Source organism: Leptosomus discolor, chromosome 9, assembly GCF_034619465.1.
Source record: "Leptosomus discolor isolate bLepDis1 chromosome 9, bLepDis1.hap2, whole genome shotgun sequence".
Taxonomy (NCBI): Eukaryota; Metazoa; Chordata; class Aves; order Leptosomiformes; family Leptosomidae; genus Leptosomus; species Leptosomus discolor.
The window spans coordinates 44973944-44997875 of NC_141399.1; the positions used below are offsets into that span (position 1 = coordinate 44973944).

Here is a 23932-nt window from a genome sequence, read left to right on the forward strand (position 1 = left end):
TAGCAGGGTAAGTAACAGGTATTTCTAAAGACAGACAAGTAATCCAAGGCATGTCAGAGTAGTCACTCACATTTCTGGAGATCATGTATGCTCATATCTATGGATAAAAACTCTTACTATACAGAACTGACATATCCTTCACGTCAGTACAGAACTGGAGCAGGCACTACATTTTGTTGGTATTTTCCAGCTTAAGTTCAGTTTTTAGCAGTGGATGCATTACCTGAAACTAAGATATCTATACAGGTTTTGGTGTTCCTTACTGAGACCTTATTGAACACAAAACACACCAACGTATTCCTACAAAACAGAACTGCAGGCCATACTTTTCCCTTCTACCCTAAAGACAGGAACCTATTTGATACTACACTCCTAAAAATTCCTTCCAGGACTAGTACTTTTTGACTGTGAAACTTCCATGACCAGCCATGGACAAAGTTATTAACAAAAATTTGCCAGTCTTCTGCATTTAAAGCAGAAAAATAAAGTATCAGGCACAGATTATTTTTTTTCCCCCCATTCAGAAACTCTTTTTTTTTACGAGCACTATGGGTCTATGACAAAGAAACTTCTGGGTGCTTTGCTCTGTTACCTTTTACACTAAGTGGCAGAGAAAATTGGGCAGACTGGGGAATCACTCCCCTGAAATACACTAAAAGCTTCTCCAAATCTTCAGGGACATGGGGTGACAAAACCACTTTGAGAAGCAGCTGCAGGAGGAGGAAATGCACTTCTGACAGAGAAAAACCCAAAAGTTTGTTTAAAAATAAAACGCAGACACGGAGCTACATGAACACGTATTTACTGCAAGTAGCTCTATGGAAAGCCAAGTCAGATAAATATAAACACTATACAGAGCTTCAAGCCAGTCTCCCAAAACCGCAAACGCGATGTGTTTTACAAAGAAAACAACATAACAATATTTACAATGGAAGACAAAGCCAGATCAATCAGCTCGACTTTAAAACAGATCTGTGAAGCAGAAATAGCAAATATAATGAACAGTTTCAACCATATATGTTTTAGTTTGTACAGACAATAACTGTCCAATATCAAATTAAATTTACAGGACAAACATTGTTCTATCATTGGTATTTTTGTACTATACAGCAGCATAAACGGGTAGCTGGAAGGTAGTATATATAGTGATATGTTTTACATCATCTGAAAATGTTCTTCCAGCACAATACTGAATAAATTAGTTGCTGTAAACTAAGAGATTCAAAAAGATTGCATATTTATTATGCCGTACCTATTAGTATTTGTACCACTACACTTGAGGTTACCCATTTACTTATTTATTCAGCATTTATTAAATCAGTGCTGTATATTGTACAATGGCAGCCTCAGGGATCTAATATGAAATAAGTATGTAACAAATTTCTTCAAAACAACCTTTTCCTTTCACATTAAATGTTTAGAACTATCTTCATCCAAATTTTGATTTCTTAGAAAAGATGTAAAGCTTTATAAAAAGCTGTCTACATATTGCATTATTAATTTACGAGACTGAACAAAAGCTATATGGCAAGACAGTATCATGGTCTGTAAGAGTGGTCGTACTTTTAATTCATAGATGTTTAGCAGCAACAAGTAACTGTACCAGCTTAAACTTGTCTTCCGGAATCAAAAACAGGTCTGTGCTTTTAAACCCTGTAGCAACAGTTTTTCCTGTCACTAGACACTGGGTAAACTGATTGGTACCATGTTTCCAAAAAAAAAAAAAAAAAGAAAAAGTCTTCACGTTTTAGTGACATGTACGTGTTAATACTACTCAAAACCAGATTTGGGTACACATCACTGAACAGTCAAGGTTGACAGTGTCTAATTTGTTGTACAAACTGTACAAGCAATTTAAAGGTTGTATGTTAGAGGTGAGGCAGCCTGACAGATCGGTTGTACAATATACAATGTAGAGGATTACCAGCTGTGTGGTGCAGTACAGCATGAGGATTTGTGTACCACTTCTAAACCCTTGGTCAATCGTCAGTGCCTTTTATCACACATTGCATGTACCAACGACTAGTGTCATGCTCTTTAAGTTCATAGCAGTGTTAAAAACCTAAACTCATTTCAACCAAAAAAAAAATTCAGTACAAGAGTGAAGCACTTAAATTGTAGAAAAATCAGGGCTTATTTTAAAAATGTCAAATAGTCATTGTTCACATTTCTGTAAGTGGGATAAAGACAATTGATGAGCCAACATTTTACTTTTTCCCCATTATGCCAGGAAGAAAGAACAAAAATAGTCCCAAATTAAAATCCGGTTGAAAGTAAGATCAATTAGGGTGGTTTCCCTTTAAAAGCTACAGCTGACGAGTATAATGCAGAAGTCACAAACGCTGGGTACGACTCTGCAGTTCTCCATTTGAATGCATGAACAAAAACCTCATTTCACACAATTCGTATTTATAAACAAGTATCTTGAGGGTAAGAACAAAAACAATCTACAAGACAACCAGCCCATTAATCCTACTTTGTACATACCAAAATTCTGAGCAAAAAAAAAATCAGTTTAAGCTCTGACAGACATTTGATTTAAAATACTCTAGCCTATGATCAAGAAATACCTCTTGTACCATAAAAGCAAAACCTTAAAAAAAAAAAAAAAAAAAAAGGAAAAAAGGCAGAAGAGGTCTCTCCTCCTCAGACCCGTTCAGGCCCACGGGTTCACCCCTCAAGCTACTGTGCACCTCTCCCTCCCTCCTTCCGCCCAGCCACCTGAAAAAAATCCTGAACTGCCAAAATATTTCTAAATACATGTTTTAAGCTAACCACTTGTTAATGTACCAGAGAAGCAAAACCCATGTTAAACAGACAATCAGAAACCAGCTTTGACTTCTCAGAATATAAATTAAAAAAAAAAAATTAATGGGAGAGGCAGGAGGAAGAAAGGGGCATACAGGGATCTCCTATTAGCATTCACACTGCCTCCCAAATAGATATGACATGAAAGACCAAATTCCATCACCAAAGCACAGCTATGAAAAAAATCTCAATTCGAATTAATTCAACTGTAGAGAGCTGATGTCTATGAAAAAAATAATTAGAAGGATGTGTGTCTATGTCCGTGCTGGTGGAAATGAAAGTAGCCGGCTGGAGCTGAGCTTTGCTTCCAAAAGCACCACACAGTTTCTGGAGTTACCAGCAGAAAAGTCTTCTCTTCCAGCAATGGTTTCCATGGCAATGCAGTCAGTCTAGAAAGGAGGGGGGAAGAGGAAAAAAAAAAGTCAGTGACATTTTAAATGCAAGTTATATTGGAAAAAGATCTTTTCTAGCGAGGAGAATACATGGAGCTTATCCATGGCGGGAGTGACAGCTGCTGAAGGCAGAACGCGGGTCCCTGACAGAGGGAGGGGACGCCACGCTCCGAAATCCCGAGCCATCGGGAAGAACTACCGAGGTCTGAAGGAAGCACCGGAGAGCTGCTGCCACCAGAGCCGACACGTGGACGCTGGACAGGAGCGGCCAGCACCACACCGCCAGCTCACGTGCCGTGGGGAGGCCCACGGCTCGCAGCCACCCATCGCCTGTTTCGCCATCGATCTGGCATTCACCAAGACCTCGATCCTCTCAATGCAACGGCGCGGCGCGCAGAGGCGACCGCTGAGCGCGCAGCGCAGGGCGAAGGCAGAGCAGCTCCGTCCCCCCGACGGAGTGAAGGCGGTGGCGAACACTCCCATTCGCAGCAGGGACGGGACTGCAATATAAACGGTCCCTGCGACTCCAGCTCCGCACAAGGAGCGGCAAGTCATGACAGCTGTGTGCCCTGTCCTCAACTTTTCAGGAAAATGCTTAATTTAGTTGTAATAAGAAACACCTCAGAGTACAGTTTTCGCTTTTTCAGGAGAGCCTTACTAAAAGGCAACACACGGTACAGAAGCATGTAGCTACAGCAGGCAGCCACCTCCACTGCTGCCAGCAAAACTGACCAGAAAAGGCAAAATACAAAGTGCTTGGTAAAATGAGGGGGGAAATATAATCTTGTCATACAAAAAGCCACAGTCAGGTGACAAAGCAGAAATGGAAATAGGAGAGAGGACAACCTCGCAGCAGAGCGCCAGCTCTGCCATTAGCCATCCACGTGCCAAGGCGAGAGCGATTCAAAAGGTGCCTGACACAGAAAAAAAAACTGATGGAAGGGATGCGAACGCCTTCCACAGCGGCGTGATCACAAATTGAGGAACGTACGAAAAGTCACTTTTCAGCTCACTACAAACCCCTCCCGCTCCCAACAGAGCGGTGCCAACACTCATTTTCAGTGCGGAGGGGCACTATCAGCCAAATCATTGGGTTACGCCATTCCCAGTCCTGACAGACTGTCCTCTTCCACCATTTTTGTCCTCTCTGCCAAGACTGAGGGCATTGTCCTCTGCCAGTCTGGTGGCTTTGGTCACCTTCTCTTCAAGGGCTGAGGTATCTGTCTGCGGGATCTGTTTCCTGGCACTACAGGGAAGAGGGAAACCGCAGGTTGCTCTCAGTGAGGAACAACAGCTAGCGTCAGAGATTTAGTCTTCAGAAAACATCAAATACAGAAATGTAGTCTACTTTTTCCCCCTCAAAGCTACACAGTACAAGCTCCCTCACTGCTCTGGGAGAACTTGCTGCCGTTGAGAACAACTGCAGTGCGGGGAACATTCATTGCGAAGCACGGCGATGGCGGCACGGCCTGCTGCAACAGAGGAAGGGGGTTCGGAGCTTAATCCTGCCCGTGCTCTTCTGCAGGGTCACAAGGAAATCAGGTAAATCTCAATGCTAAAGCAAGCATAGCGCCTCCCTGCCTCTACCACAGGAATATGCTGAAGAAAACGTGACCATCTAAAGAACAGGCAGGCATCATGGATAATAATGCAAACCTGTATGTTTACTTACATAACCAATCATAAAGTATGCACACACAAACTCCACCCTAAGTTACAGAAGTTCTGATTTCCATCCAGCTAAAAATACTGTCCCTTCAAAAGGAAAAGAAAGAAAAGAAAACAAAGAACAAAGCTCAGATGAGCAGCACTGAGCAGCCCTGCCCCTGCCACTGCAGCTGCGACAGCCCCAGCTCTCAGCAAAGGCTGCCCGCTGCTCCACAGACAGAGCAGCAAAGGCCACGGCAGGGCTGGAAGCCGTGCAGGGTACAGAGGGGGCCTTTGACTTCAGGGGAAACTCCCTTTTATCCCTACATAACCGACACCAAGGTCTGGGGTTGCTGAGTTTCATTTTTCAAATACACAGTGATTTCAAAAGTACAGTAACTTGGTTTTCCACAATTGAAGGAAGAGACAGCCAGAATACACCCGCAACTCAAGAATCTCCATTTGTATTATTTCACAGACATCATAAGATCACTACAAAAAGCTATTGCTTGTTACACACAGAGTGTGATGTGGTTAGTGATGGCTTTGTTTTCGCAAAAGCCAAGGGAAGCTATTATTTTTGAAATAGTTTTCCTCTTTAGGAAAATATCGTTTTGTTGTAGGACCAAAGGATGAAAATATGCACCACAGCTTGCAATGAATCACACCTCAACGATGCATGCAAGTCAAACGTGAAAACAGTTAAAGCTCTGTATTAAACTTACATTTAGTAAAAATTAACATTTACCAGCATTCCCCCCCCCTTTTCCTTGCTGTGGACCTGTAAGCTTACATAAAAGGAACTTCAAAAACTGTCTCTGCTTTTGTCAGGACATTTTTCCTCCACGCCTAATACACAAGGCACACCTGAAAGCTGTTTGACAAGTTATTCTAATCTCTCCAAGCATATCCCCAAAACGTTTTGAAGAGCAAAGGCGCAGTTCTTTGAATCAGACAATCCCATGTGACAGAACTCAGTATTTATACCTAAAGCTTTTCAAAAACTTTCATACACTTGTGCCAAATTACATTTAAGATACTTGGAGGCAAAGGGGAAGAGCTTAAGAGCAAAAAACCCTGCTTAACTCCCAAGTTTGATTCTTAGAACAAGCCTGGCATAGCTCGGAAGGCAGCATGGTAACCAATTCTAAAGCAAGCTCACCAGGTAACTCTAATCGGGGCCCAGACTAACACAAATTAATTATAAGAAACCAGAAGAAAGAATCCTCAGCTAAACTGCACTGCAGCTTACAAATTCCCTGGATGTCCTGGCTCAAACAGAGTTTTAAAAGCCAACCTTGGGACCTCCCTGCAGCATCCTCCCTTCCCGAAACTCTGTGCTCGTTAAACAAGATCTCATTAATTCATACCCCCTCTCTCCCTCTGATAATGAACTATACTTCAGCATGCTTCCTCTCCATTTATAAGCTAAAATAGAATTGTGGGAACTGTAAATAAACATGAGGGAGTTTCATGCAAACATTACCTACAAGCTGATAACAGTCTCATAAAGCCTTGAGTCTTTCAGACCTGGAGTTACTGGTTGTCACCACTTCTCTAATCCCCTTGTTAAAGCTGAAAATTTCAGTATTGGAGTTGGAGCAGTACAGCTGGCTGATGCCCTGAGTCATCAGCTCTTTTTGGGATAAAAGCATCAAGCATTTAGAGAGAGATAAATACAGATATAAATTGATAGATATATACGTATGTGAAAACATGTATCAGTATCAGATAGAAAAGGCAAAGAGAAACTCATGAAACTTGACCACATTAAAAAAAAATTCCCTCTGAAATCCAAGGCAAGACTGAGGTCTTGCAAGATCCCTCCCGCCAAGCATCTCCAGTGCCCACCACTCAGGAGTCCACTCCTCCCTACAGCGGGGCCACAGCCAGGAAGGCCCGCAGGTCACCACCAACAACCTCCAGGCATCAAAGAAGCCCCATCATGACCAGTGCAATCTGCATCCAGGGGCGAGCGAGGCCTCCAGCAGAGCCAGGGACAGTTTCTGCAGTCGCAGTCACCAGCCCTGATCCAGATTTCTGAACCATGACCTTTGTAGGAGCCCCAGCTGATGCAGCCTCCCCCAGCCCGTCCTCCCAGAAGATCTGCGCTGACCCACCCGCCTGACTGCGGCTCACACGTTAGCGCTACAGGTGCCTGCAGGGAGCGAGCGGGACCTCAGTGCCAGTAGAGCACTCGTTCCGTTCGGCGAGAGGCACTGGTGCCCAGTTGTGTGAAGGCACCGCGCGTGCACATCCACCACACGAGAAGTTACCAGTCAGAGGTGTGACCGGCCTAGGATTCTATGAAAACGGGTTTAATGTCAGCGAGAACAAGTCCAATGTCTGTTGTGCTGCTGATACCCGGAGCTGACTTGTGGATTTCCACCCCTGTGGTTCCTCACCAGAAGGACCCTTAGGAAGTGACGTGGGTTTGTTTAGCGAGGCTGCAAGAGTGCTCACACATGAAGCTCCTCGGTGGCTCTTCTCCCCCACACCTGATCTCCTCCCACCTTTTGACTAGGCAGTAGATGAAGATATACTAAGGGAGGTCATGAAGTGCTCAAAGAAAACAACACAGCTCCGGTGAAGCTGGATGATCTTATTTTGCTCTTCATAACGTAAGATTCATCAGCCAACAATTTGCTGTGTTAACAGTACAAATATGAGCATTGCTTATCAAGAGTAAAAACCAGATTACCATTTCATTACATATACCATATAAATCTATCTGCAAAGGAAGCTGTCAGAGAAACGGATGAAACAACTCTAAAAGGAGAGCAAATTGCGAGATACAGGCTGGCTGGGAGGAGAGGAACGATGCTCACAAAAGCAACCCGTGAGTCCCCTGGAGTTCTCAAAACACGAATGACACCAAATAAAACTCAGTGGCCAGATCAGACATGACAAGTTTGAAGATAACTTTCACTTGCGGTGTAAACACACAGCTGTTCCTGGATTGTCACGAGCTCTTCCAAGAAAATCTGCTCAATCTACCAAAAAAAAAAAAATCTGATAACTGATCATTACAACAAAACAAGCAGCGAAAACCTGAACTCAAAAAACTCTGCACTTTTGAAGCAGCCTAGAAATACACAGTCATTTTCACCGCACCCTACTGCGGGCTTTTCCATTTATTCAAACTTCAGCTCCGTTAACAGATTCTACACAAAAGCTTCGGCCTTTATTCAAAATTTGAGCTCTACCGCGTCAGAATATTGAGAACAATACAAATTCAACCTCCTATGAATGCTTAATATGGAAAACAAGTCCAGAAAGCAGCCAAACATTTGCACAGATCACCTCTCAAAATACATGAGCAAAGTTCAGAAAATTAAGACAATTCATTACACAATTCTATTTAAATTCATCCGTTGAAGATGGGATCAGATTGTAAAACCCCACACAGCTGTCCGAATCCTTCTGAGGAACAAACAATTGGAGGAAAAGGATCGCAAGGGCAGAAGAGAAACTAAGAGGGCATATATTTCAAATAGGATGGCAGTATGCCATTGCTCAAAAATGTTTTGTTTAAAATTAAGGAACACACTGAGGAAGTGCTCTGCAAGTTTTCTATGCAACAATAATCTATAGTTCTATAAAAATTAGGGGCATAGGATTAGATTACTCTTAATTCATTAGATTGCAAGCCCAGTGTGTTCCATTTGAAAACTTATCAAATGAGAATATATTCAATTTACACTTCATTTCCTGCATCTGAATTATTAAGATCATACAAGCCATGCAACTCTGAAACAAACCAAGGGGTTTTAAGAACATAGCAGACATACCCTAATTCTCTCAAAGAAATCCTTCCTAAATAATATCTGTTTTTACAGGAAAGGCTTTTACTGACATAATTCTGCAACTGATTCCTAAAAGGATAAAAGCTTTGCTTACAGAAGATATTAATTTAAGGTAATTAAATGATTGAAATCTCCACGTCAAAGACTAAGACAGCTTAATGCTTTCTGGAGAGCACTACTGAAATTCTCCATTTCCTGAACTTCAGGTTCAGGGGAATCAGAATTAATCTGACTTACGCAGATCAAAAGCAGCAGAACAGCCCTAGACTCTCTTGTGCACGTGGCCACACAATATTCCTGTTGTTCAGGAAAGCACCGAATCCCAGCACCACCTCAGGACACGACGTGCACGCCCAAAAGCATTGTGTTCGCGCCGCCGGGACAGGGCAGGAGCTCTGCCATGTGTTATGTTTCAAGCCTTCCCTACGGTGCGCAGGTCAGGGGGGAGGGAATTTGCCCAATACAACCTTCACAAATTAGTGAGAAATTTTTTTTGCCCCAAATCTTACCAAACACATAGTTACTTTCAGATGTCATCGTCTTATTGTTCCAGGTTCTTATTTTAAGGGCATAGCTTTAGACCTGGCTAGAAGCAAGCCGTGTTGGCTGAGAAAAGCAGAATTCCTTCTTCATTGGCACACGCAGACTCCAGGTCTGCAAACGCAAGTCAGAAAACCTGACCCATTCGCTGTGGCCACTGCATATGCAGCTCCTGCACCTGGGCAACCCAGCCGAGGCCCTGCGCAGAAAGACATCCTTATTTGGGAAACGTCTTAAATTACGTGCTTACCATTAAGCACATACTCCACATACTTTCTTCATTCAACAACAAACTAATGATGTCGAATGGAGCTAATGAATATATCTTGTACCTACAATTTCACTGACTTTCCACAAGCAAAAAAAGCAAACTTTGGTTTTAAAAAAACTGTTACATGACCCACTTTTCATTGGATAAACTATTTAAACACAGCAACTGGCAACAACACATCCCAGTAAATTAGATTCCTCCTCAAGCTGTATTTCTAAAATCTAGAAGACAGTTACTCTCACAAATAATCTTTATCCGCAACTGTTCACTCAAAACATGGTTCCGCTATTCTTAGCGCTTCGCAACTTCATGAGCTAAAAAACCTCTCTCATGCTTTAAGATCATCGTTATCCACTTTGCAGAAATGCCTTATCTTTTGCAACAGCGGCTTCTTTTTCTTTCTTAATAAACAGTAGGGTTGTTTCCAGGAAGGCCTCCTCCTGGAAGGACACACGCTCCCTGATTTCATCTTTTACTGATACTATTCCTAGAATTAGGAAACCTGCACGCAGTTTTGGCAGGGGCCTAACACCAACTCAAAATGCACTGGAAAGCTTGACAAGAAGCTGTTGGGGATTTTGGGGGGTTGGTTTTTTGGGTTTGGTTTGTTGTTGGGGTTTTTTTTTAACTAAATTTCTATGACAATAGAGCAAGACAATACTAGAAATTAACTTCACTTAAGAACACATCGAAGTTCAAAGTTTCAGATTTTCCTATTGCAGAAGAATGATAAAAAGCTCTGCTTTGTCAAAAGCACTCCTCGTGGCAAGTGTGTGAGATGCTAAGACTGACCTCCTGAACTGCAGAAAACAAGTAAATTTTAGCCAAAAAAAAAAAAAAAAAAAGAAAAGAAAATCTTGTTTGTGTGGCTTCTGACAATACCACCTGCTCGAGTTCACTCTCCTCTCGTGACAAAGGTCAGGAGCCCTGAAGTGCCCAGAGGGAGGAATATATTCCCTGCCTGTGCTCCTGCTGCAGACAGGACGTGAAGAACTGCTGGGAAACGGATAGGAAAGCAAACAGCCACGTCAAATACCGGTGCTGAACAGCACGCACAGCTCTGGTTCCCTCATTCAAAAAAGGACTTGGAATAACTGGGAGAGTTTCAGAGTAGTGCAGAAAAACCTCATGAAAGGTGTGACACGGCTTCCTGGCGAGGAACAGCCAGGTCACAGGGACCCCTCAGCCTGCAGACAAGCATTAGGACGTATCAGGAAATGTAAAAAAATAATATTATACAGCAGGTCCCTGCTGTGCGCGGTACAGGCAGCCGCTGACAGCACACTGGCTAAGGGTATGGCAGAGAGGGATACGGCTTCTACCCAATCCCAAACAGCATGGAGAGAAAATACAGGGTTTGTTACCTCTTCCAATACACAAACTAGGGGCTGCCAGACAAAGCTGGAACAGAGCAGGGTCCAAAACAGAGAGGTCCGCACGCAGCGTGTACTGACGGACCGCAGGCTGCTGTGGATTCAGGGAGTTTACACAGGATCAAAGAGAGGCTGGAAAAGTACTCAGATTAAAGATCCATAACGGATTAAAAACAGACAAACTACATTAGGCTCAGGAAATCCCCCAAGCTGAAAAAAATAAAAGAAAGAAAGAAAATCAGAGGCTGGGTGTACGTTTGTGGGGAAGTATTGTATACACCTGCCCTGCTCCTCCTCTGCTGGGCGGTGTCTGCTTGCAGGCACAGGTCTTCGGTTTGAGTGAGCCAAACTGTTCTTGTGAACACAACTAAAAGAAAGGACAGTGTCACTCATGACTAATGAAACAGCTCCCCACCTTTCAAATCACCTTTCCTGGTATTTCCTTTCTACAGAAAGTTTTGTTCTTTCTGCAGAAAGTTTCGCCTGTTCCAATTCATCCTTTGCTCCTCCCACCCACTTAAGCCATCGACATCGGAAAGCGTTCAGCAGCACCTTTTTCTTTTCCCTCTATTGCCATAAATGACTGTCAGAGGCACAAAGTTACTGCACGGCCACATACCCAAACAGCGACACCCTCCTCAGCTGTACCTTTTGCCCATGTGTGCCTGCACGAAAAAAAAAAAAAAAAATCTTTGCTGTCAGCCACTCTCTGCTACCACACACAGCAGTGGCACGCATCAATTTTTTACAGTATTGAGTCTGCATTAACATGAGGATACCCAAAACCCTGGCTTATGCCGGGGAGGAAGAAGAAGGGTTCAGATTGCACCGCACGTGTGAAGCAAGGTCTTCTCAAATCACAGCGCGTGCCCAGGAGCCAAGGATAGGGTCTTCAGCTCCCAGGAGCAGCTGAGGACAAGTTACACAAGGACAGAGTTTAACCATGTCTACACACAAACACATTTTAATCAACAGCAGGCAACTCTTGTTTAGTGTTTACCCTGTGGAACACGCCAACATTAATATTTCAATCACTTAATACCCTCAACAGTGAATCAAGCCTCACTGCTAGCACCACTTCCAGACTTACCCACAACCACTACAGTGTCTGTTCAACCTGATCTACCAACACAGAAATAAAATAACTTTCTCCTGGCAAAGCTATCGTTTTGCACTCCAGCTTCTGCAGGCTACTCTCACGCAGCTGGAAGCACCGCAGCGGCGATAAGCGGGTGCCATCCAGACCTCCCTGGTTAGAGTTGGACTCCAAACACTCCAACACAGTGGTTACAAATCCTAAAGGTGAATGTATCTCCCAAGACACATCATGCTGCCTCCTCCCCGACGCTAGAAGATTGCCTGAAACCCAGAGATGCCACCTAAAAAGCCCCTGCAAAACCAAGAAGGAACCAGTAGCGCTGCCAAGGCAGCTCCATCACCCTCACTGCTTCTGGAGCAAAGTCTCACAAAGAACAGAGGGCGCAGGTCCACATGACACTAACCGCCTAGGGATGCTGCACGGGGTGATCCTGTGCTCCAGCATGCATTCCTGCGCCCAATCTGTCAGTCACATGGCTGCAGGAAAACGAACTTACAGAAAGGAAAAAGAAAAAAAGAAAAAATAATAATCACATTCCACATCTAAAAGGGAGACGTAAACATTGGGACATGCTCCTAACTCGGAGATACATGTTGGCCTGCATTCCTCTTACCAAGATTAATATCCTGGCCAGTGTTCTGACATTTACCTCATCCTTTTCAAGTCATTTAAACCATTACAACCGCTGTATTTATAGCTCGCTACCTTCCATCGCTCCCTACATACCCCTCCAAGTGCCTCTACCAGCTTCCCCTCTTGCAGCCGCTCTCAGGCAGCCTCTTATCTCTGCGAGGCTGACTCTTATCTTCACTCTGCCAATGGTAGCAGCCTTGATCTTTATCTTACCCTCCACCCCAGCACATTAAGTTTCATCCATCTCTTTAGTTTCATCTTTTAAATTGTAAGCTCCTTAGGAGAGGGACCAACACATTTACATTTGCGGCATGGTGCAGGGGACCTCCGTCCTGCCTACCTGTTCAGGTTCTACAACGAGCAGAGATCACGTCTGGAGCTACAAGCTTCCAGCTTTCCTTAACAGACTCACTGTTGTAACACTGTCTGAATGACCTCAAGATCAAACCTGTTCATTTTTTCAACTCATTTCTAACCGATTTCCTGTTCGCCACAATCTGCAATTTAAAAACATCTTGTCCTAAAAACAAACAAACAAAAAACTCACCTACCCCACCCCAAAACACACCATGGAGTTGAATATAGATGGCAAATACTTCCCAAAGTGTGTCACACACACAAAAAAACGGCAAATACTCTGCAAGTTTGAATTCAACAGTGGATGTTAGTGCTGAAAACCGAAACAGCTTACAGTTTTTCTAACAGACAAAATACAAAAAAAATTCCAAACAGCAAACAGTATCTTTTTGGCCCCTTAACCCATATTAGTTTAGACTTAAGAAACTTTATTGTTTTAGACTTACAGACCTTAAAGTGTGCTCCTTCATGTGTATCGATGGACATTTTACCTCCATCCAACCTGTGCTGAAAAACTCCCTCAGCCAACCCACCTGCCAACAGGCTCTGGTTACACAGACCAGGAAAGCAAGGGTGTCCAGACTCAAGGAGAAGCCTCTCTGCACCATTTCCTGGCTTGTCTTGGCCCTTTTAGCTCAGTTGTCGATAAAGTGCCACAAAAGCTGTCAATGCCTGTCTGTCAGTAGCTTAAAGAAGGTTTTCATACAAATAAGGTACCACACAGCTCACGTTTCATAGCTCTTCTTGGACTAGTATGCAACAGGTTCTCATTTATCTAATGATGCATCTGCTTCACTGTCACCAAGAACTCTGCAAACTCCTGGTAGCCTAAGAGATCCGTGTGAAAAGAAGCACTAGTTCCCCAAAATAATTCAGGCTCAGGCTATCCAGCATCACAAAAAGTCATCCTGTAAATTCAGCTGTTCAGCAGAGCCATAAACAACAAAGCGAGCTGGCTTGGCGGGAGTATGGGAAGTAGGGTATCACTCATTAGTGCCTCGACAAATTTAGAAGCAAATTTTACCAAGTTGCTTGTGCACCTTTTGCTATTATTTCCCATCATTTTCAGAAAAAGAAAAAAGTATTTTGATATCCTCGGTCATTCCACAAAGTCCTGTTCTACTAAAAGGGAAGCCCGTCTCCAAGCAGGTAGCGTCTTTATGAGCCGGTCATGCCCTAGCAAAAAGGAAACACTATTCTTACCTACTTCATGCCCTAAATAATAATTCAATGTTTACGTGAGTCCACAATATACATCTGGTATACAGCAAACACAAGGACCATTCACCTTTTAGTAGTAATTTTAAAGTTTTCAACTTTCTTAAGTCACACTAATAAATTGCACTGTCACCTTGGAATTATAGCCAGATCTTAACTCTATTAATTTCACTATAAGCCATCTCTTTCAAAAACCCTTTCTTCTCAGAAGATTAAAGAAGATTAGACCTTACACTTAACTCACCAGTCACTGGCACACAACACACACACGCACACAAGCAGTCTGAATTGTGAGCATCCAACCGTACGGCTAAATCCACAGACAAATCATGTTTCAAAACGAGCAACCCTTGCCCCTTCAGATACAGCTCACGACTTAACCAGGGCAGAAAATTCTTGCTAAGTCTACTGCACTGCTGCTCTTGGGGCAATGCTACACCTGAAGCAAAATCTCCACAAATCCAAACACTTGTATGTTTAAGATCATTTAGATAAGATACTCAGCAACACCTCTGAAATGCCTTTGATGAGTCAGGCTAATTTACCTTTGTCTTCCCACTGCCCTCAAGTATGTCACAAATCCCTACTGATCAAGGTTCTCAACTAAATCATAACCATCCCTAAGCTGAGTGACCTTTACAGAGATGCAGGGCTTGATTAAGACTAGAACGTACTTTTTCCTTTTCCCCTACTTGTTGCTTTAAGACAACAGTGCAACTTGATGGTTGGACTGTGGTTAATATGCAAAAGCTAAACGTGAAAGAAGTGAAACAGCAAATTTGCAGGGTGGGCCACAGGACAGCTCTCCAGCCAAATCATTACATACCATTTAAGGATGAGTCACAAGATAACGCTGCATTTTTAGGACAAAACAGCAGTAGTAATAAATCCCCAGGCTGCAGAAAGCTTGACTCTCACCTGCCTTTCAGTTTTATCACCCCATTCTCCTCGGAGCTGAAGAACACCACATTTGATCAGAGCAGGACTTAAAACTGTAGAGTTTGTTTCCTGCTTCAGATCAGAAAAACAAACTTGTTAGTGCAATCGACATACTGGACACCATTCAGCATGTTTTTGGGAGCACCACAGGTCTGCAAACAGAGCACACACACACCCCTCAAGGTACAACACAGCACTATAAACTCTTTCTACTACCATCCAAAACCTCAAGGTATAAACTCCCCCCAGCAATCTATATGAAGAAAACTTATTAAAGATCCTTTCATAAAATAACAGCCTATGCAGAGAAAAAACCAAACCCAAACTCTACCTACTGCTAACATGCCACTGGACATACAAAAAAACCCTAAGAAATACCCAGAGACAAACCACCCCAGTAATCCCAGGCTGAACACAGCCGCTGGAAGGACTGAGCAAGCGCCACACACCGACTGCTCCTCCAACCTGCCCCCCAAGCGACGAGGAACAAGGGGCCCTCAGACACCAAGGGAGGAGGAGAAAACGGGAAGTTTTAGAGGGAAAACTAGAAAGGTAATAAGACATTTAAGATTTCACCAAAAGGCTTTAAAAAAAAAAAAAGGCACTTTGAATCAGTACAGGATTACTCCCAGAGCTCCCTGCATCCCGCAGCCGTGCTTTAACCTACAAGACCGCTACGAGCAGAAAGTTTTAGACTTCCAAAAACCACACATGTCACCATCAGCTGCAAGCATGGATTTAGAGTCTGGAAAGCTCATTTCCAAAAGTATTTCAACACTGACTACAAGCAAGCGTTCTCTCTCAATGGCAGGGGAACATTCTTGCCTCAGATTTTCTCACCCAAGCACAAGTAAAACCCAACTGATTCTTGGTCAAATATGTCATAATTAGCTCACTCCCACGCTGCACAGCAAAAATCTGTTCTGCCTTCAGCAGCTCATGCACTACTTGAGAAAGTTACCCTGGGTATTTTTAAGCCTAGCTGTAAGTCACTCAAGACTGTTAAAGTGGCATCTGTTACAGCAAGATTAAAATGGTTTGGTGCTCAGTTGTTGGGCTGGGTTTTTTTTAAAAGAATTATTATCCCAGCATTACATCAAAGACGTAGGATACACAGCAGCGTTCGGATGTGCTTCAGTACAGTTCTTCAAGCTATTTTTAAATGGGCCCGTGCCTTAAGTCTTCTGTCAATACAAAAGAGCCTCAGTTTGAAGCAAAGTTTTTAAAACCACTAGTCTGAAACCCAAAAGGGGCAGTTATTTGCCTGGTATCCTGTAAACTGTAATTTACTATATTAGTAATAGCTAAAACTTCCAGCTTCTGAATGTCTCAAAGTGTATATTGTTCATTATATTCTTCTAGATTCTGCATTTGAAACATGCAAGTTACCATAAAGGATCTGGACAATTTGGAACACAAGTTTTGCTTCACAGCTGTGCTCATTTTCCTTCCTCTCAGCAGCTCCCTAGAGCGTACACAAGGCTCTCACCCAGTCTAGCACAGGAGGAGATTAAAAAAGGTGAGGAACATTTAAATTATAATCCTGCACTTTAGAGAACTTCTGAAATAATATCTTCACATAGCATTAGGGTATCAGGTGGAGATAAGATTAAAGAGCAGGTGTCAAATAGGTGGGCTGATATTAAGCTGAACATTACATTTAAACAGTCTGGTTTGGTTTTGGAGACCAGGGTATCTTTGCAGGTTCAATTTTCTAATTAAGACTGAAGAAACTTGCATTATACAGGACCCATTATGCAGTTTATTACTGCCCCATTCTCATTATCCTCCTCAGTTTCTACAAGGTCCAATAACAAGGTACACATTAGCTAAGCCCTGTTTGAAGTAGCTTTAGTGTTCTGTACTCCTAGCACAAAATTTCATGACTCAGATTCATGTAATCAAAACTGCAAACCGCTTGCTTCAATATTGTGTAACAATTTTGTGATGAAACTGTTTTGCTAATGACCTCCTTAAGCTTCTAGCATTAAAAATCAGAACTTTATATTCATTTTACCATCATCATTATCAACATAAAACCTGAGCTCAATTTTGCCTAAACTTCAAATACAAGTTTAGTAACAAGTCAGGCCTATTTACCATTTCAAGTTTGTGCCCTCCCCCTCCTCGTTCCATGTCATGAATGGAGAAGAAAAAAAAAAAAGTTTGATTCACATCAGTGAACCTGAACCAGACCCAGTTTGGGAATTACAATGAGGGGGCAGTGATGCATTGGAAATCGCTCTACCACCCTCAGCAGTTAGAATGCAGTTCAGTCACAGAACACAATATTCCATTTAATCAAACAAAAACAAAATAAAAAAGCAAACCATCCGAAGTTGGGAAGCGTTCTCCTTCCAGTAAAACTGCAGCTTAAGGAGAAGAGCACCTCTCCACCTGATCGAATTCAATACATATGGGATAGCTCCCTTCGAGGAAGGGTAAACGCATCTGCTAAATATTCTCCTTAAGAATGGATTTAACCACAGAGCATTTTTCAGGCAAAGAGACCAAAAGAGCGGGATGCAGAAGGAAAGGAAAGACAGCACTCAGTTCTGCTGAAAGCCTCCTAAAGTATTAAAAATATCAGTTACGCAGAGACACAGTACCCCTCTTCAGGATACAACAGGTTTAAGAGTGAAGCTTTGTTTTCACTATTCCAAAGGAATGTGACAACGTTTCTCTGGATCACAGAAAAACTTTTAAAATATTGAAATAAAAGCTTTATTGCAGTAGAAGCTATTTAAAGAATACAAACTTCTAAAATTACGCTCGCTATAGCTCAGAGACACGATCCAGTATGTGAATGAAAACCGGCATCTTTATAATCAGGAATTTTAAATCACTACCAAGGGACTGACACACACCACCACTTCACAACACTGTATCCAAGGCTGGCAAGTTACTTTGAGGCTGGACTAGTCCAAAATCTGTTCAGCCCTCCACGAGCCACCTACAAGTGAACAATGTCCACACCCACCTGCCCTCATACTACAGACCAGCAGTATTACAGACCAGCCGTATTTTATGCTGTCTCTATGGAAAACTGTTGGGCCTTGTTTGGGAGCAGTGTTTTGAAATTCTGTCTGTCTTTTTAGGACTAGAAAGAAACCACCAACCTAAGCTCTTACTATTCTCATGCCTAATTTCCTGCCAAAGCCCATGTTTTTCTGCACAGTTTCTTTCACTTCATCTTAATGCATGTTTCATTTCCAGAAAACTTCAATTCACAGCAAAAAACAGCAGCTGTGAGTCTCTTGCCCCTCCACAACCTGTAACAGGCAAGGGAAAATCCCCAAGCACAGAGCTGCAGACCTTCTGCTGTAGCAGGAGTAAGCAAAATGTTTACCATAAATACAATTTCTAAATACATTCTCTCTTGAAAAACATTTTTAAATGTGATATTTGCAGTACAGCTGAAAAGGAAATAATCTCTGTTCTCCCCCCCCCCCTCCTTTTGCAAGAAGTTTTACTTTGTAACATGGGGTTTAATCATATGAGGGGAGGAAGAGCAAGTAGGAACTCTGCTGTCTTTGGGGGTGCTTTTAAAAACAAACAAACAAATCAGCTACAGCCATCAGTGTGCCTTTGACTTAGCAGACAAATCTTTGAAGTGCTGAAAGACTAACTTTGGAAGAAAGCACTTTTTGGACTGGCAACTTTCAACGTCTTCTAAATTTGATTCCAACCAACAAAACAAAGCAGAGGAAAAAAAACCACTGAGGCAAACCACACATTTCTGAGCAGCCCCAAGCAGTGCTGCCAGACTGCGAATGGCATGCGAGCTGAGTCAGGCTTATACCTTCCACTATTAAAGGCTACACAATTTTAAGCTCCTGCAATACCTTCTGCCTTTAGACACTCTGTTTTAAAGTGAAACTAGAAAAAAAGACCCTATCACTTCAGTGTTTGAGATTGCATTAAAAATAGAAGAGCCAGCAGTAGCCTGCCCCTTTACTGCTTTCTCTGTTGACAGAGAAGTAGACAAGTATCAATGTCCAACAGCGATTAAATATTTCCTCTTAGTAGTCATCAATTATTGACTGCACGTACATTTGCAAAGAGGGGAAAACAATTTCCAACACGTACAGCTTCCTATGCGGGCGGGGGAGCTGCTGTAAGGAGTTCAGTGGGTCACCAACACCAAAATAAGGATTATGCTTCCAAAGTTACAGCGCGGCGCTTGCACAAACGCTGCTGTTCAGGCCCTGGATGTGTGTAATACCGCCAACAGCTGATTACTGTTTTTCACTCCCACCATGAGAGCGAAGAGCTTATCATACGAATAGGAGCGTCCCTCCTCTTTCCCTTATCCTTCCTGCCCACCCCCAACACCCTTCTTTTCTCTGCACGCCTCGAGCTGCAGCACCTTGCGTCGGGCCACACCACTGATCCCTTGGAAAGCGAACAGCCTTCCCCCCCCCCCCCCAAGTTTCAGACCTGAAGACGCCGCTCAGAGCCTGCTCTTCCTCTATCACGGGCATTCCTCACCTGCTACGCAAAAGGCAGATCCCTCTGTACAGCGGGGAAGGGTCAGGGCTCAGCTAAACCCTTGGACACTGCTGAGTGGAGAAGGTGGAGGGCATGGGCTGCAGGAGCCCCCCCCCACCCCAGCCAGCCACCAGGAGATGGCTTCTCCGCAGGACACACTGATACTTTGGTGAGCAGAGCTCAAAAGGAGACAGCTCGACAGCAAACCTTCAAGGGAAAGCCCTGAGTCCTGTTTACATAAGATTCAACTAAATAAATGTGGGCAGATTTGCACATAAAAAAAAACCCTAAACCATGCATTTCACCTACATTTATTGAAAGAAACAAATCTAAGCCCCAAATTTTGACGTCTAAACCCAGTGTAGCCATTTTCAGCTTTCCCTATCCACAGCAGAAATTAAAAAATACCAAGTTCACAAAAAAAAAAAAAAAAAAAAGAGTGAAAAGTCATCTAGTTGTAAGAAGGGAAAAAAAGAAGAAAACAGAAGTGAAGGAAAAAAAGAGCTACCATAACTTCAGGCCAAGAATTCACAATATGAAACACAATTAATGTTTCTAGTAGCAAAATTCTTTTCTAAAAAAACCAAGGCAGGTGACAGTTTGATAACCCCTCAAACTGCCTTGGAGGGCCGCATCAATCCTTCAGGCCAAGGACCACGTCCCCTTCCATTGCTGTTTAGCGGTTAGGATGCTGCGCTACGAGGAGACTGGCTGTACTGGAATCATACAGGAAATTATGAAAAACATTTACCCCACTCTGAAGACCACATTTTAGTGTTAAGTAGAGAACCTAATCCCTATACTTAAGCAAGCACAAAAGGAAAGTGTTTTTAAAGTTACAAACCTTTTCTCGCAGCGTTACACTTCAGACCGTCGGACCTGCTGAAATCTATGCTTACGTAAGCTCCACTGTCCAAACCTGAAGTACCATTTTGGAGATGGCAAGTTGGCGCTGTAGTACTTGCCTCACAGCTTATAGGGTCATCGCGCAAATTCAGAGCGATGTAGTTTAAGCCATTCTGAAATCCAGTTGAGGTATCCCTGGACATTTTGCTTTCCTGACCATCAGAAATGTTTTCATCCGGTTTTAACCAAACATTGTCAAATGAGGCAGAGCTGTGTCTTTTGCTACTATCGGTAAAGAAAGAGGAGGAGGTGGTCACAGTCCCAGCAGAAGAGAACGTTTCAGAACTGTGCCTCCTCCTGCCTTGAGGATCGGCTCGAATCACTTTCGGTCCCATGGGAGGTTCAGAGCTAGGAACAGAGAAGCTACCGCTACCGGCGTATCGATCGACGATGCACAGTCTATTAACTATGGAAGAAGGACTATCCATCTTTACACCATTGTCGGATTCGGCGGCAAACGGCCGAGGCGGTGTTGCTGCCATGTTGAACGTCATCTCCGTGTAGTCATCAGTCCTGTTACTCGCGGTGCTAACACAAGCGGTACCAAATGACAGCCTAGCGTAGTCAGGATTCGGCTGGTTTCTAGGAATACTGGAACTTGCATAAATCGAAATATCTGTCAGAGAGTTCGACAGTTCCTTCGCTACTTTCGGCGACTGTACATCCAAGTCAACGCTCATATAATCAGAAAGCGGGGACTGCCTGTGGTCACTACTTGAGCCTAGGGATGATGGCGATCCTTCTGCAGATAAGGAATATGGCGTATTACTCGCCTTTTCATTAAAATCAATATTTATGTATTCACCGGGACTCGCTGGCTCAGGCGGAACTGTACGATCGTACATTCTCGGGATAGTGTTACTCCCTCTTGTACCCAGGGGGAGTCTTGTGGGCCTAGTAGCCCTGTTCTGCACAAGTCCTTCATCTGAACCTTTCACCACCGGCAATTTAGAGATGCCGTTAGCCAGAGCCTCGCTGTTGACCCCTTTTACACTTTCTGGTCCACCGTACAAGAGTTTTCCAGGTGAAGACATTGGAACGTATTCGCTGTGGTCACCGTTCTGTCCTGACAATGCCTTAAAGCTTCGGGGCAAAGAAAAATACGAACTAAAACCTTTGGAAACAGAAGTGGCAGGAATATAATTCGAATCACCGGGGTGCTTTGGAGCTGAATTACCAGGTGACATATCCATATACTCATTGTTTATGATCTTCTCATTACTTCCTTTAGAAATAAATCCAGTTAAAGGACTTCGTACAGGTGAAGAGCTAGCCTTTGGAAACATCATCATGTATCCTCTGGAGTCAACCTGAGACGGTGACCAGGAATTGTTAATCTGTTTCGGAACAGACATATTTTTAGGAGTCATTGGCAAATAATCGCTGTTGCTGGATAGAGAAGATGCAACTCCTGGCATCATTGGCATGTACCCATCATCCCTGGCTTTACTCCTGCTTTGGTTACATACGGAATCAAGGTTAGTGTCATTGTACTCCGATTCATGGTTATCTTTCAATTTTGGTGTTTCAGAGTAAAGTAATCGTCCGTGACTTCCCGCAGAATCTTCATCTAATGAAGCTGTAGTTTGGGTCATCTTCTGCTGCACTGCTACAGAAGTTGGTTTTGTGAGTGAGTAAGTTCTTTTCCTGAAACACTTTTCAGCCTCCATATAGTCATCTCTTGAGCTATCATCCGCCTGTTGCTTACTCATGGACATGTACTCGCTCAGACAGTTCTCCTCTCTGATAGGTGGTGTGTTTCCCAGGGAATCTGGTGTATTACTCCTGACCCGAAAATACCTGAAATCTCCAGGGCTGGAGCCGTATTCATCAGAAGAGATAAATCCCCCATCACTCGGGGAACCACAAACGGATGAGCTAGAAGGCCTGGTCAACATGTCCGAAGCAGAGCCATGGCCACTACTGGAAGAAACACTGATGGGACTTGTAGTGGATGGAAAATGAGAAACGGGCAGCGAAGCAGACCTGGTGTGGTAAGATGAGCTGAAAGCGGCTCTCACGTACCTTCCACTCCCTTCTTGCCGGCCCAAATTCATCCTCGCAGTATTCAGATGGATCAGACTCCCAGTCACCGACCTAAAAGGTCTAGTCATGGTTCCTTCTCCTTCGCTGGATGTTCTGAAGCGATAGGAGTTGCTGCTTTTGGTGGTAGGAGGAGTCCCTCCGGCAACGCTCTCAGTTCTAGATCTTCTCTGCAAGCCCGTCTGGCTAGGGGGCAGGTTGCCCAAGTGCCTCCTGGTGGTGATGAAGGAGATAGGATTGGTACCACTACCACCACCAGAAGACTGGCTCTTGCTTCGGGGCCTGAACTCTGCAAAGGCCTTTAGAGCCTTCATGGTCTCCAGAAAAGTCTCATGCATATTCTGGGCAACCACCGAATCGTCCACTTGCATCCAGAGTTCTCCAGGGCCAATAGAGGCCGATCTGCCCACTTCGATGAAGAAGAAGTTCTCCGAGTGTCCGCAGCGGCGAATATTCATGAGCTGCAAATGGACAGAGGGCACCTCCGAGTTGAGCTTGACAAGGTGGATGGCCTTGCTGGAGAGGCACAACCTATACACTCCAGTGAGGTTTTTTGTTTGTCCTAAGCCTTTGGGCTTAACGTTGACCTGCCACACCTCCTTGAAGACGGTGCCGGGCCTGAGGGCAGCCCCGTAGTGCTCGTCATCCTCGTCCACCTGCTGATCGGCATGGTCCTCCTGCTCCAGGAAGCCCCTCTTGCTCTCGCTCATGAGCTCGCTGATCGCTTGGTACCAGGCCTCCTGCTCGGCCTCGTTCTCGGCCAGCATGGCGAAGTACTCATCCTTGGTGTACAAGGCGATGATGTGCTTATGCTTGGCGTCCGCCCGCCGGCTGACGGTGAAGCACTGGTAGAGGGGGATGACCCGCTTGGGCGGGGGGCAGCAGAGGGAGGCCGCCCCGCCGGCCCCCGCCGCCCGCAGGCTGCTCTTGAACTTCTTCTCGCTGTCGTAGTACTCCAGCCGGGCGGGGGCCAGGTGGCTCTCGGCCCGCAGGACGAAGTAGCGCTTGTGCCCGTGCTTCTGCTTCCGCAGGTACCCGCATTTCCTCACGTCCTCCCCGGCGGCGGAGGGCGGGGGGACGCCGCGGCCCGCCGGGGGGGGCTGCCCGCCGCGGCCCGCCGCGGGGACGGCGCGGCCCGCCGCGGGGGCGGCCTCCGGCGCCGGGTAGAGCGAAGCGCTGGGCGAGCGCCGCAGCAGCAGCAGCAGGTGGTGGGGCTGAGGGGACGGGCAGCGGCCGCCCTCGCCCACCGCCGCCGGCTCCCCCTCGCCCGCCGCCGCGCCGGGCACGCCGGGCTCCTGCTGAGGCACGGCTCCGCCTCCCGTGTGGCGGGCGCCCGGCTCCTCCTCGCCGCCCCCGGCCGCCGCCGCGCCGCCGCCGCCGCCGCCCGGGCCATTCATCCCACTCGCCAT

The 23932-nt window shown here is 44.6% G+C and overlaps 1 protein-coding gene across 1 annotated transcript; it reads right to left on the reverse strand.

The window, feature by feature from the left end:
* Positions 1 to 786: 786 nt before the first annotated feature.
* Positions 787 to 23932, reverse strand: IRS4 (insulin receptor substrate 4). The gene is made up of 2 exons (XM_009961357.2): positions 20419 to 23932; positions 787 to 3197 (listed from the first exon to the last, which is right to left on the reverse strand). Exons 1-2 carry the CDS (start codon positions 23930 to 23932, stop codon positions 3193 to 3195), a joined length of 3519 nt encoding a protein of 1172 aa, XP_009959659.2. The 3' UTR covers positions 787 to 3192.